The sequence below is a fragment of the Nilaparvata lugens genome, chromosome 7 (genome assembly GCF_014356525.2).
Source record: "Nilaparvata lugens isolate BPH chromosome 7, ASM1435652v1, whole genome shotgun sequence".
Classification (NCBI taxonomy): Eukaryota; Metazoa; Arthropoda; class Insecta; order Hemiptera; family Delphacidae; genus Nilaparvata; species Nilaparvata lugens.
The window spans coordinates 29,401,791-29,415,902 of NC_052510.1; the positions used below are offsets into that span (position 1 = coordinate 29,401,791).

The following is a 14,112-nucleotide window of genomic DNA, read 5'->3' on the forward strand; positions in this document are numbered from 1 at the left end:
TCCCTGTAATGTGGTTGCAGTTCCCAAAAATGTAGACATATATCTGAAGATAGTGAATCTTTTGCCAAAAACGTGACAAATCAAAGTATTTTGAAGTCAAATTGTATTGAATTATCGTTCCAACTTCGAAAAACTTGTTGAGTGGTATGAATTAGATTGAATGAAATTGAATAAAAAGGTTTTACCTTTCAATAAATCATTAAAATCACTTCTTCAACTCATTCCTCAATGTATGCAATTTTATTTCGACATCATCCATTGTTCTTCAATTTTTCATTTGAATAGTATATTTCAACAAAGCAACCCACATTGTCACTCTAATTATGAATTCACAAAATTAAAAAATTGATTGGTTACAAAATTAATCTGGAAAATGTAGCTGCTTCCAAGAAGGAATATGTGTTAGTATGGAGATAAACATGAACAACATGAGACAAGTCAGTGCGTTTGCTAACATCCAATCATAAATGAAATGGATCATTTTGACATCCATTTTTCAAAGCTTGGAAATAATTTATTGCAGAGAAGGCGGCCAACTTATTAAAGTGATATACGATATATTCTGTCAAATGGAGTAGATGCAGGTGCTAATTGGACTTGCATGGTAATGAACGTTGTTTGTTAGCTGGGGACAGAACGATTGAAGAGAACCGCTGTGAATAGGGCAAAGCATAGCGTCCGCTGGTCGGCCTGTAATTAATTTATACTTGGTCTCCATTCCGATCACGTAGGCCTACACTCGGCCACTTTGCGTAACAATATCAACAACTTGACTTGCATCTGTGGATTTTGCCGTTCTCGATCTAGGCTACTACTATCTGCTATCTGCTATGGTGCAGTCGGTGATTTATGGGCTTCCACAATCCTCAGGCTTGATGGTCGGCTGGCTTTTGTATCCTGTGTGTAACTGCAAAGTCCACTGCAGTGACTAAGGGCACTATTTTATGATGTGGGTTATATTGTTATGAGTTGGAATACGTTTAATTTTCATCATTATCATCTTCACTTCAAGGATTAGGTTTTCAAATAACCTGTTCGGTTTTTATCATTTTATAATTTTGGTTTATTCATTTATTGTTTATATTATACTGTATTGATATTATTGATGTATCGAAGCAGAAATGTTGACAATGATTAGATAACATTACTCAATATTATTATATAGGTAACACAGATTCTTATTAGATTACAAATTTACATGCAATACTTATAGCTTTGAATATAAATACATAAGAAATTGTATCAGAATAAAACTATGCATTGATTGATATTTCTATTTTTTCAATGATTTATCACATTTTTTTTAAAATATTGGATTGAATTGGAAGCTTCTAGGAGATCACGAATATGTAAAGATATTTTTTTTCAACATTACATCATCATCATACGATAGCTGAATCGAGATTTAATATATTTATTACAGTATTATACCCATTCATTCAAGGGGTACTACTACCCCTTTTTCTATTAATAATATGAATAATCCAGAAGAACATAGCCAATCTATCTATAAATATGTAAAGTCGTTAGAAGGATAGAAGTCGAAGTATAGTAGTCTATAAAGTATATAAAGTCGTTTTCATTCAATTTGTAGATAGAACCTAGAACTTCAAATAATACTGATATAATCCCAGAGACCCCTGTTTGGATACAATTGTTTATTGTTTTAGATGGGCACGTTAAGACGTCGGTCCCGGCTGCCTAAAAAGCAGTCGTTAGGTCATGTCAGAGGCCCTGAAATTGATCAGTTGCGACCTGAAAACTCTGACACCAGACCTGAGCCAGCCAGGTCACACGATATTATTATTCTTATTATACAATAGTTTATTGACATAGTGTTTTGTTAATTATTATTAGTTGAATAATTGTAGTTGATTCAATATGTTCTCTTACTCCTTGTAACCTTTTCGACTAATTGTCTCATCTTTATCCTACTCCCTTCATCCATCAATATTGCCCGTTGAGCATTGAAGTAGAGGTGTTTTCATTATTGATAGATAGGAGATAGCTAATCAGTTAGCAGTTATTCTATTAGGATGCTGCTCTCCACCTAGATCTTTTCAATGTTTCAAGACGAAGTAGACCATCATTAGCATATCACCTCTCCCTTTCCAACTGCATTCATGATTATCATGTATGTGGTGAGTATGTGGCCTAGAATTATGTCGCAGCCCAATAACTGTGAATTGTGAGTATGCTAAATTCAAGTGTGAAAAGAATGCTCCGAACTGAGAACTGATTGAAAATATTAATTAGTAGTCAATAATCGCTAGAATTCAATAAACATCAAATCAGGATATGAAGCTACAGTATCATACCAAAAATAAAAAAAAATTGAAAAATTCCAAATAGAGCTCCCTTTTTGATGCAGCCTTGTTATAGTTAGTTTGATTATTTCAAACACAATGTTATACAAACAATCTATTGAATCCATTTCAGGAAAATATATAATTGATATGTCGAACAAAATAGTTATATCATTGTTGTTTTTCAATATCTTTATTGACATTTAATTGCTTGTTACTCAAGATCCAAATGCAATAATGCATTATCGTTGTCTCATTTGTACCAGTTCTGTTAATACTCTTTCCAATGTAATTGTAACATACATGAATGGTTGCTGAACTTGACCCAGCTCTTGATCGATTAAATAGTGATTTTATTAGGCTTACCTAACGGCGATCGGCGATCTATATAGCCAGGAGGTGAACAAGAAATCGGTTTATTAGCCGAAGCAAGGTCGAGCGTAAATCGGATTTGGTCTAATGGGTATTAAACAGGTGACGCTCTGCAAGTGTAAAGTATCTCAACAGCTTAATGACATAATTAAGATGCCCGATAGTGTACTTACTGGTAATGTAGTTGAAAGTGCATTAATTTTCCTAGCAGGCAGTAGGAATCATTCCATATTAAGCAATTTGTGTAATCGTGAAATTTGAAATAAGGGTTTACTGTGAATTTGATATTGAAATAAGCCTACAAAATTCACTTCATCCCTTTCAAAATTGAGTGGAAAATTTGAAGTGAATCTTATTAATCAGATGTTCATCGAGGGCGAAAAACGTACATTGTGCAGATTGACTGAACAATCAAGCTTATATCAAAATAGTTTGACTAATGATAGTCAACATCATTTTGAAGCTCGAAACTTGTAACCGAACCAGTGTAAACTTGAGATAAAATATAAAATTATGAGGTGAAAATTGTCCAATTTTCTAGCTTTGAAACTTCCTGAACACTAGATATACGATGAAATGTCATAAACACAAATTGTAGATCTATTTATCCTCACAAGTCAGATCGATATCTTGATTTGGAGCCGAGATATACTTGTTTTACGAAACCATTGAAGTAACGATCTTCAGTAAGAAGCACGTAGTGTAACGATCGAGATTCTTCGGTTCCAGGCTATGTACTATGTAATGTATATAAACACCCTGCAAAAATTCTGCTTACCCGTATTTTCGTTGTCCCCTAATCAAGAGTCTTAATTGACTGGGCTAATATTGCTATGATATATTCTTGGGTACCCATATATGTATTGGGATGTATCTTGGGTTCAGTATTATGTTTTGAGACTATGTTAGATCTTGAGTATTAGTTTTCTTATCAAACTTTTATTATATTTATCTTCATTCAAAATGATTTGTCCTTTGTTAGTGGGCCTCCCTTCCGATTTGTAGCTGTTGAGTAACCTTGTGTTGAAGATGAACTTGAGAAGATTTGAGTTTGAAGAGAATACAATGATCTCAGTGAATTTCAGATTCGATGAGAATCAGAAATTTTTCCAAGATTGAGAATTCAATAAGAATAGGGAGAGGAAGAATAGCGATGCGTTAATATTCACGTGCATTGCTGCATTGCACATTGATGTTGACTTAATGCTCTTACTGTACTCTGATTGGGTAAATCCATAACTGTTGCTAGAAAGTAGAAGTTGGCTGAAGAACTATAGTGTATGCGTTTGCATATAACATTGAACTGTTAACAATATTTAATTATATGCAGTCAATACCTTGTCAGAGGAAAATACCAGTAGGCTTCATTACTGAATAATGATAAGGTAATCTATTCACAATATTTTCCTGAGTCTGATCTAGTAACTTCAATTCAAACGATTGTCTTCAGGTCTATTAGTATTCAATATTTAATGATATCAAACTAACCTTTAGATTCACTCAGCTAATTGCAATTGCGACTATACTACAGATGTAATTCATATAAAAGGAATCCCACTTGAGAATGTCATAATTAGCTAAGATCGGTCGTATATTGAAGAGAATTGTACTAGTTATTTCTATGGAAATCATTAATACTAATTTCAAGGAAGGTATAATAAGAGATATAGAATATAAAGGAAGATATCAGGGAGATTCCTGGGTATAATATATTATATCTGTACATCCAGAGTCGTGAACAACCATTATTATGAAGATGAGTTGAATAGATAAGAGACAATATATAGAGAAACAGTCTTTATTTACAAAATATATTTACACACAGTCGGTTTCTTGAATTTCATGGAACATTCATAGATACTTTTATAGCTATGGATGATTATTAAGTTATTGAATAATGGTAACTTCTCTATGTAATATGTTGTATATAATACTAGTTTATAGTATATAAAATAATGAAGTGTGAGTATCTTGAGTAACGTAGTAGCTTAGCTGTGAAATGCAGTATTGCATTTCACCTTAGTGGTTATATAATAGCTGTCAAGTGCCGTAGCTGGTGAGGGTGGAGTTCTAGTAGTGGGGGGCGGGTGCGTATTTGATGACGGGGGCGGCGTAGACCTTGGGGGCGGGAGCGTAGGCGACTGGGTGGGCAGCTGCCTCCTTGTGGACGACTGCGTTGAATCCGTTGTGGTCATCGGCGGTGTATTCGACTGTTCTCTTGCTGCCGTCAGGCTCGACAAGGCTGTCAAAACAGTTTCCAAATTAGAATAATTCATATCAAATTTATTCACTACAACTGTAGAGAAAATAATATAGCATAAGGAGATATCCCATGGTATAGATCGTCTATGTTTCAAATTTCAAGTCTATTTTTTGATAACTGGAGCCAGATACTGTTGAATACTGTATATTATCACTGTTTTGTTGGGGTATTACTGGGTTTTGTTGAGAGTGTAAGAACGACACGGTATGAGAGACTACCAGCGTCACATAGCTTCACAAAAAATACTACTATAGTGCGGTCCACCTTATAATGGCAGTGGATGAAGATAGAAGAATAGCGATGCCGATTCTCTGCATTAATTAATTATATTTCTACACTGTCAAAAACATAATTGTCATCGTTGTGGACCTAGAAAAGGATAGTACCACCGGTTTTGTCAAATGATAGACAAGAATAGCAAAACCAAAGTTGATCAAATACTATCATTATAACGTGGACCTCACTATAGGGCTAAAGGCCTCAGTAAGCATTGAAAATTGGAACACAAAATGCTCTATACCATGGTATATATTCTTGTGCTATCTTTTCCCTATGCTACCACCTCATCATATTTTGTAGAAATGTATTTCACGTCGAATAATACATCATCGAAACATTGAAAATATGCTCATCAAACAGGCTCTGAGAATATACGATAGAATTCATTGTTTTCGATGCTTCATCAAGTGGAATAAAATGATTATTTGATCGTCTATGCCTCATTGATGGGGCAAAAACTATGCCCCAACTGTAACTTTGTAATATTAACGCGAGTGTAACAGTGAGAGTGGAATGGTGAGATTGTCATGACTGGAATAAATGGAGAAAATCGAAGATGAGCTCCAAGTGTGACGGAATTGCAATATTAAAAGTTGAAATTGACATAAACTAAATACACCGTGATTCAAAAAGAATACCAAACTTTGAAAATTGATAACTCTGCAAAGAATAAACGGAGAGTGGAGCACTATCTGTCATCGATTCGAGGAAGCTCTAAAATCTTTTTTAGTTCCATATTTCAGCAGGATGGAGCACCACCCCATTGGCACTCATCTGTCCGTGCCTATTTGAATGAAAACTATCCGAGGCAATGGATCGGCCGCCAAGCAGCTCGAGATAGAGCACTTCATCACTGGCCTCCAAGAAGCACTGACCTCATCCCCTGCGATTTTTTTTTTTTTATAGGGGTACGTTGAAGATAAGGTGTGTCGACCGCCTCTACCAGCTAACATTGAGGAGCTCAAACAAGAAATAACAGCAGCTATACAAACCGTAACGCCCGATATGCTACTGAGCCGTGCAACGAGTTCAAGTATCGTATTGATATTACTCAAGTGTCTGGAGGGGGTCATATTGAACATTTGTGAACTTGTTTTCTAGTGGGGAAAAACTTATTTTAATACTCTTCATTTTGATTTACAACCCAAGTTTCTATTATTTTTCCTTGATTAAATACAGATTTTCAAAGTTGTGGTATTCTTTTTGAATCACGGTGTACAATTCTGCCATGGGAAGTTGCATCATGAAATCATGATGCTCCAGCACCATTGGAAAGAATAATTTACATGTTATACATACACCCGATATGCTACTGAGCCGTGCAACGAGTTCGAGTATCGTATTGATATTACTCAAGTGTCTGGAGGGGGTCACATTGAACATTTGTGAACTTGTTTTCTAGTGAGGAAAAACTTATTTTAATACTCTTCATTTTGATTTACAACCCAAGTTTTTATTATTTTTCCTTGATATTAAATACAGATTTTCAAAGTTGTCGTATTCTTTTTGAATCAAGGTGTACAATTCTGCCATGGGAAGTTGCATCATAAAATCATGATGCTCCAGCACCATTGGAAAGAATAATTTACATGTTATTTGACATAGCTTGATTAATTTGAATATGGACACTGACAACCAATCAGTTCAAATCAATTTATTTAGCAATTCATTGTTAGGGAGAGCTATTGTACAAAATTATTTTGAAATCTTGGCTGTCTGTGACATAACTTGGAACTTGAACTTATCAGATCTCCTGTGGTTCGAAGTTGGAATATAAAATAAGATGAACGATAAGAAACCGCTAGGAGCGGTTATTTAATAGGCGAGAGGAGTTTCCGTTAGATCAACTGATGCAACTGCTCTCTCACTCACTCTGACAACGTCAGCGACCTACAGACTACAGACCCACAGCCAGACGCCAGAGCACTTTCACTGCCAAGGTCACCAACAAAGACAACCTTATTTACTACTGGTTATTCACGTGTGGAAGGCATGTTTTATCTCTCTTTATTCACGTTTTATCTATATTTATGTCTTTATCTGTACAGTATAGCTGGGTTTGACTCCTTTGTCCTCGGATTGTATTGAGTTTTCTTCATCTCGAATTTATGTCAATACTTCTCCGCTTCAGTTTAATTGCATGATAGTTAATTTATCTGAATTCATTAATTGAATTGATACGGTTATGCCTGATGCGTCTCATAAGTCATGATTTTTTTGAGTGAGATTTTACCAATATTACTAGAAGCCAGACTCCCAAGTACAGTAGAATCACTCTTTGTAGAGCACTTTTTTTTAAAGTTTGTTACTTTTCCTTCCCCAACTACTTTTTCTTCTAATCATTTCCAGTAGAGTACATCACTACATTTCACTAGGGGTTATATACGATTTGTACGTGTCAAGTACACTATGTAGAAATTACGTTCGGTATTGAGGGATTTCAGATTAATGATTTTCATTTCATAGTAACATACTAATTATACAGCTACGCTGGCTGAAATTGACAAGGCCTCACTACAGGCTGCTGATTCAATTCCCATTCAAACTATTTCTTTTTGTTCATTATGCATATTTTATATTCCTATATAGGAATTCTGAACCTAGTATATTGTACTGAAAAAACGCACATTCTTGCTCATTTCATGTGTTGTCTTCGAAGGAATAGTGGTGGTTCCCACATTCAGTGTTATGGAACTCTTACTTGATCAAATGCAGTTTTTTGAAGGTTCTAGTCCACGTGCTTGGTTCTAGTCCCCCCGAATCTTCAAAAAACTGCACTTGATCAAGTAAGTGTTCCGTAACACTGAATGTGGGAATTACCACTATTTTTTCGACACGTTATAACGGGGACCTAGTGTTTCCGATGATCGTTACATCAAGGCTCCACTGTTTTCAGTAAAGTAGCTATAACTAGTTTATAAGTATATGTATAACTACAAGTATAAAGTGTGCTGCATGCAGACAAGGACATCAGTGGCGGCTAATAGCTGTATTTAGAAATGTCCGCAACTCAAATATGCATGGCATTTGCAATTGCGTGTTGCCGTGACAGCTAGTGGACGCTACTATTGTCCCTGTGTGCAGGCATCTTTGGGAGGTTGCTCACCTGTAGACTCCCTTGACGACATCTCCGTCACGGGTCTCGTGCTGGCTCTTGACGTCATAGGTGTGGTCGTCCTTGACGGCGTACTCGAAAGTGTACTGGGGGTGTGCGTCGGGGTAGACAGGCTCAGCCACCACGTGCTTGGCGTAAACGGGGGCAGCGTGAGGGGCGGCGTGGTAGACGGGGGCGGCAGGCACGTACACTGCGTTGACTAGGGCTACCAGCACTGAGGCTGAAGCCACCACAAACATAACCTACCAGCACCAAAACAATGTTATTTCAAAGATGGATGAATGCAAAGGAAACCATATTATATCAATCTTATTAGAAAATATTTTTCCTTATTATTGAAGAATTCATTTTGAACAATATTCACAAATTAATGCAGATGGAAGTATTCTTCATAGTGGGCTTGAACTAAAGTTTTCCCATATTTTTGAAAAATACCAAGTCAAGTATTATAGTCTCCATAAATTAAGTTGAGACTTACCTTTCCATTCAAAGAAATTACAGCCTTGCCAAATCGTTTAAAATTGTAACCTTCTCAAATTTCTCATTTAAACATAGAATTGGTTAATAAAATTAGTAGAATTCATGGTGATGTTGTGAAATCTCTCCATAATAAGAAAACAAAGATATTGTCAAATTTCACTAAAAATTTATTAAAAACTTTAAAACAGAACCATGGTTTCACGTAGTTAACCAACGCATCAACGCTGATGATGGTTAACTACTTTCTGTTTTAAAGTTTTTATTACATTTTTAGTGAAATTTGACAATATCTTTGTTTTTTATTACAGAATTTGTTGTAGAATATCCCCGATATCCCAGTAGTGCTGGAAAAATTTCAGGGTTGAGGGTTAAAAGGAAAATCTATTTTATTTTATGAAATCTATAAAACTGCGAAAATATGTTTTTCTCTTGAATATCACTTGCCTCAGAATTAAAGGTTGTCGTAATGAATAAGAATTTCATATCAAAATAACGGGGAGAATGTTCCTATTAATAAAATCTTGAAAAGTTCAGATTTTGTATAGAGGTTGAGGTAGAGTCAAGAAACTTTACTGTCACACTTGAAGAGACAATCTGAGAAGTTGGAGTACTCATGAATAGATTTAGAAAATGTAATTTCTCAATGAGAATGTCATGATCCGTTTAAAACTGCAATTTTTCAACACTACCGATCCATGTCTATAGAATCGTTTTTCAGAGATGATCCTTGTTTTTTGTAGCACCTTAGTGAAAAACTTTCTGTACTAAACTGTATATCAAATGAAACGAATTCCTTCAAACGGTGATGAAATATCTCTTTTAACATATATTATTTGAAATTTTCTCCTGACAAATGTCTCCTATAAAAATCATTCGAATATCAACATTTCAATACTTTCAAAATTATTCAAAATCTACTTTTGAATTGAGTATTTTAATTACTGAGCTTTAAATGTCCAATTCAATAAGATGCAAAATTGTGAAATCAATACTAGTTTCTCTCTGAGCTTATCTTTATCACCTAAATGAATTTAGCTAAGATTCACAACAATTGAATAATAGAATATTGCAGTTCCAAGAACTTTCTCAGAAAATAAGTATAATTATTTATCACTTCAGTATTATTCAAATATTATAAGAATGAAAAAGAAAAACCGAGCGATGACTATTTAAATCTTTGAATCTTGAAAAATTTCTCATCGAATAAAAACAGGTGAATTTAGTAATGACTGTTGAAAAGCGCACTTGAGATGAATCAGTTGAAAAGGAGAAAAGCTGAAGTACGTAATTAGAGTTACCTTGGATGCCATTGCTGAGGTAGACTGGTAGATGGACTTGGCACTTGGTCGCAACTTGCACTGATGGTGATCCTGTAGGATGATGGGGCTTTATAGTGACGCTGGAATTAGGCCTTTCACCACCCGTGGCTTAGGATCGAAAGACTTATTCCCCCACCACTGATCCTCATCAAGTCCCTCTGACCAACCAACACTCACACAAACAAATGTACAGCAGAAAGGACTTACACATACACACACACACACACACACACATACAAGTAGAGTTACGACCACAAAGTCGTTACTATTATGAGATTCTATTAAGTTGGGAGGAGTGTTGTAATTCTCGGTACGAAGGTCTGGGCTTAGTGGATACCAGTTTCTCCTCCACTGCGCTGGGGGAGTGAGTGGTTGGACTGTCCTGTCCTGTCCTGTGGTTCCCACGGTAATATTAGAAGACTATTGCCGAACAGGATCACCCCAATTTCGTAATCTGGTATCGATAATACATGTATCATGAATGCACCTATACATGACTGTATTATCGATACATGTATGCACTTGCTGGTCAATTTGCATGAACTGCGAGTGCAACTAGTGCAGTAGGTGAGCAACGCAACAAGTAGGATAGTGTGAGAGAGAAAGAAGAAATTGAGAGAGAAAGAAAGAGCGAAGGGATTCGATGAGGAAGAAGGCAGTGGCTTTAGAATTGGCTAAGAGATGACTGTGAGAGAGAGATTGGTGATGGAAGACAATGGAGAGTACAGTACATACAGGGAGAATGTGTGAAAAAGGAAGAAAGAGAAAAGGGATTCCAGTAATGGAGAGGAGTATTGCGTGAAGGAATAGAATACAATCGCTGCCTTCATTTTGAACTGAGAGGGCGGACAAGAAAGTGCAAACGATTGGAAATGAAGGAAGAAAGGAAGTTGCTGCATCGAAAGTAAGAAAGGTTTTCAACCTTTATTCTATTTTCAATAGACGATTGAAATCAAAATGAGGTATTGAGTAGTAGGATATTGATAGGAAGCAAGTGTGAGTAGGAAAGAAAGAATTGGAGGGAGTAGATAGGAAAGAAAAGAGTTATGTGAATAAACTTGAGTGATAGATGCAGGCGAGATGAATCTTTATACAAAAATCTTTACAAAAACTTTTACTCCTTTCCAAGTCAAGTTATTAGGATGAATACTTTGATGAATAGGATTTAGCTCAGTATTTAAGTACAGAACGTCTGAACTTCTAGACTATGATTGTGAGAATATTTAAAAATGAAAAATCTGGTGTGGCGCACTCACACAACTTTCCTTGCCGTTATGAAAATGTATCACCTGCCGCTAGTGTACACGCGCATCTCAAGTCTACTTATAAACAAAGATCTGAGCCAGCTGGTGACAGGGCACAGACACACGAAGTCTGCTATCTCTTCATACTGAATGATTTAATAGAATCAACAGTTGCCAACAGTTTGCATATTGAAATAATAACATTTTCTCGAATTTCAAGCTTATTTTAAATTTCAGGGGAAAATGTTATTAAACATTTATTGTAGAGATTTTCATGCTCAATCTTTTCCACTTGGAGTTTTTTGTTTAAATTGTATCTGAAGCCTAATAATTGGGAATCTAAAATCAAACTTCGCATAGATAGGGTGAAGCTCCTGAAACTTTTACAGATATAGGACTTGTTGCAGTTGATAGATCTTATCAATGACTATACCAAGTATGAATTTGATCAAAATCGTTGGAGCCGTTTTCGAGAAAATTGCGAAAAACCCTGTTTTTGACAACATTTTCGCCATTTTAGCCGCCATCTTGGATTGCATTTAATCGAAATTGTTAGTGTCGGATCCTTATAGTGTTAGGACCATATGTTCCAAATTTCAAGTCATTCCGTTAACTGGGAGATGAGATATCGTGTACACAGACGCACATACACTCATACATACACACACACACACACAACACACACACACACACACACACACACACACACACACCACACACACACACACAACACACACACACACACCACACACACACACACCACACACACACCACACACACACACACACCACCACACACACACACACACACACAACACACACACACACACACACACCACACACACACACACACACACCACACACACACACACACACACACACACACCACACACACCACACACCACACACACACACATAGGGCAAGGAAAGTAAAAACAGCATTCTGTAGTTTGGAAAGTCGCTGTTGCCACAAAAATCTTATGAAAAATATTTTCCCTCATAAAGAATAGTTCTGGAACTTGCTATGTTAATAATCAACTATTATCATTCAGAATGAAAATTTTATAATATTAGTTGAATGTAATTCATTTTAAACACCAATAGAAACAACGGTGGAACTATTTTGGTTTGATTTACCGATCATTGGTTATATGATTTTTAAATGAGGAGTGAATATTTCATTCATTTTCTATATACTGAAAATAAATTGTCATCATTACTTATCTTCACTACCTTTTCTTCGTTCCAGGTAATACTGGAAATTTTCCTGTTTGATGGATGGCTGAAGATAGAAATATTCACCCTGGTAAAGACTCATCCCACAGAGATACATCCTTAGATATCCTGGTAAACGATTCAGGTAGACTGTGTGTTTTTCACCTCAAAAACTGAACTATCATATTCTTGATCTTACTGATGAATTGTCTGATAAAGTTGACTAGCCAACTCTATTTCACATGATTTCGCGGGAGAGTAGAAATCGAATGAGCTAAAACAAATATATTATACAATGATCAAGTTATAAGGAAGAATTGACTCACAAAAACAATTGTTATGAATATATAACGTTCGTAAAAAATATTCTCTTCCAGTTTTCGAAGATCCAAGAGATGTTTGACACCACTACCATAATGTCATTTTAGTCAAAATTGTAGATGTATGATTATACTCCAGCCGATGTAGAAATCAATTTCTTTGCTTTCTCAATAAAGCTCAATATTCATGTTAGTTTTTTATCACTCCAAAATTTGACCCGTATTTGGAACATCAGCATCTTTCTCAAACTGAACTCGAATCTGACAACATACTGGCGAAACCTTATTAGTACTTGGATAACGGGTTACATCGGTCATTCGGTTAACCACACTTATCGTGATCGATTGAAATCAATTTCTTTCTTATTGTCAGATTCGTTTTTGGTGATTTTACGCAACTGGCGGTGCTCGTTGGGTTGTTGAGTTTGTCTGGTACCGAAAATATCTTAATTAGTAGGTGCAGTTACAGAAAGGCGTTTACGAAACTGCGTTTGTGTGTCAGCGTGGCTAGGTATGTTCACCTTGGATTGAAAGCATTTCTTACATGCAGGAAGTGAATGTAGAGCTGCTATCGTTTAGCCGGTGCTTATCGTTGCCGGCCGGTGCTGAGGACCCTCCTTGCGTTTCTTTCTCCGTCAAGGATTTGAAAAGTTGTGAAAGAGCTTCTGATTTCGTGTTACAACTCACGTTACCAAATAGAACTTCTCTGTAATTGCTCACTTAACAAGTTGATTATCAACAAAAATGTTTTTTGAATTGTTGTGAACAAGAAAGTGGTTGAAAGTGAACCCTGGCTAGAGGGTTTTATGGAAATTTTGAAATGAACAGTCTCGTTTAAATATTTGAGAAAGATTTTTGTAAAATTTATGAGCCTGTGATACTTTTGCAGGTCGTAGAAAATTAGGTGGCCCACTCGAATTATAGACAAAACATGTATAAATATAAAGAAAAATAAAAATCTCAACACCCTTTTTGAAATATTTTATCACATGTTTCGGACATTTATGCCATTTTCAAGTGATATCCGAAACATGTTGTGATAAAATATTTCAAAAAGGGTACTGAGATTTTTATTTGTCTTTATATTCATATTACAAGTAGCCCTATACAGAAAAGAGATACAACATGTATATTATGATATGATAGAAAAAGGAACCTGAATGAAGGAGACTGGATAGATAGGAAATATGGCAGGATTAA

General features: G+C 35.8%; 2 protein-coding genes across 3 annotated transcripts in view; one reads left to right on the forward strand and one right to left on the reverse strand.

The window, feature by feature from the left end:
- LOC111046347 (extensin-2-like) overlaps positions 1 to 14,112 on the reverse strand; it is a 34,885-nt gene that overhangs the window by 7,983 nt on the left and 12,790 nt on the right. Inside the window, exons 3-4 of the mRNA XM_039431898.1 lie at positions 8,327 to 8,577; positions 4,752 to 4,920 (exon numbers count right to left, since the gene is read on the reverse strand). Coding sequence (XP_039287832.1) covers positions 4,752 to 4,920; positions 8,327 to 8,577 — 420 coding nt within the window. The remainder of the gene's footprint in view (positions 1 to 4,751; positions 4,921 to 8,326; positions 8,578 to 14,112) is intronic.
- The window catches only part of LOC111045510 (neurobeachin-like protein 1), a 400,901-nt gene continuing 399,476 nt past the window's right edge, over positions 12,688 to 14,112 (forward strand). The window contains exon 1 of one of the 2 annotated variants that reach the window (XM_039432470.1): positions 12,688 to 12,737. The gene's annotated coding sequence lies outside the window, so the exon portion shown is untranslated. The remainder of the gene's footprint in view (positions 12,738 to 14,112) is intronic. The other variant, XM_039432471.1, reaches the window with a different exon arrangement.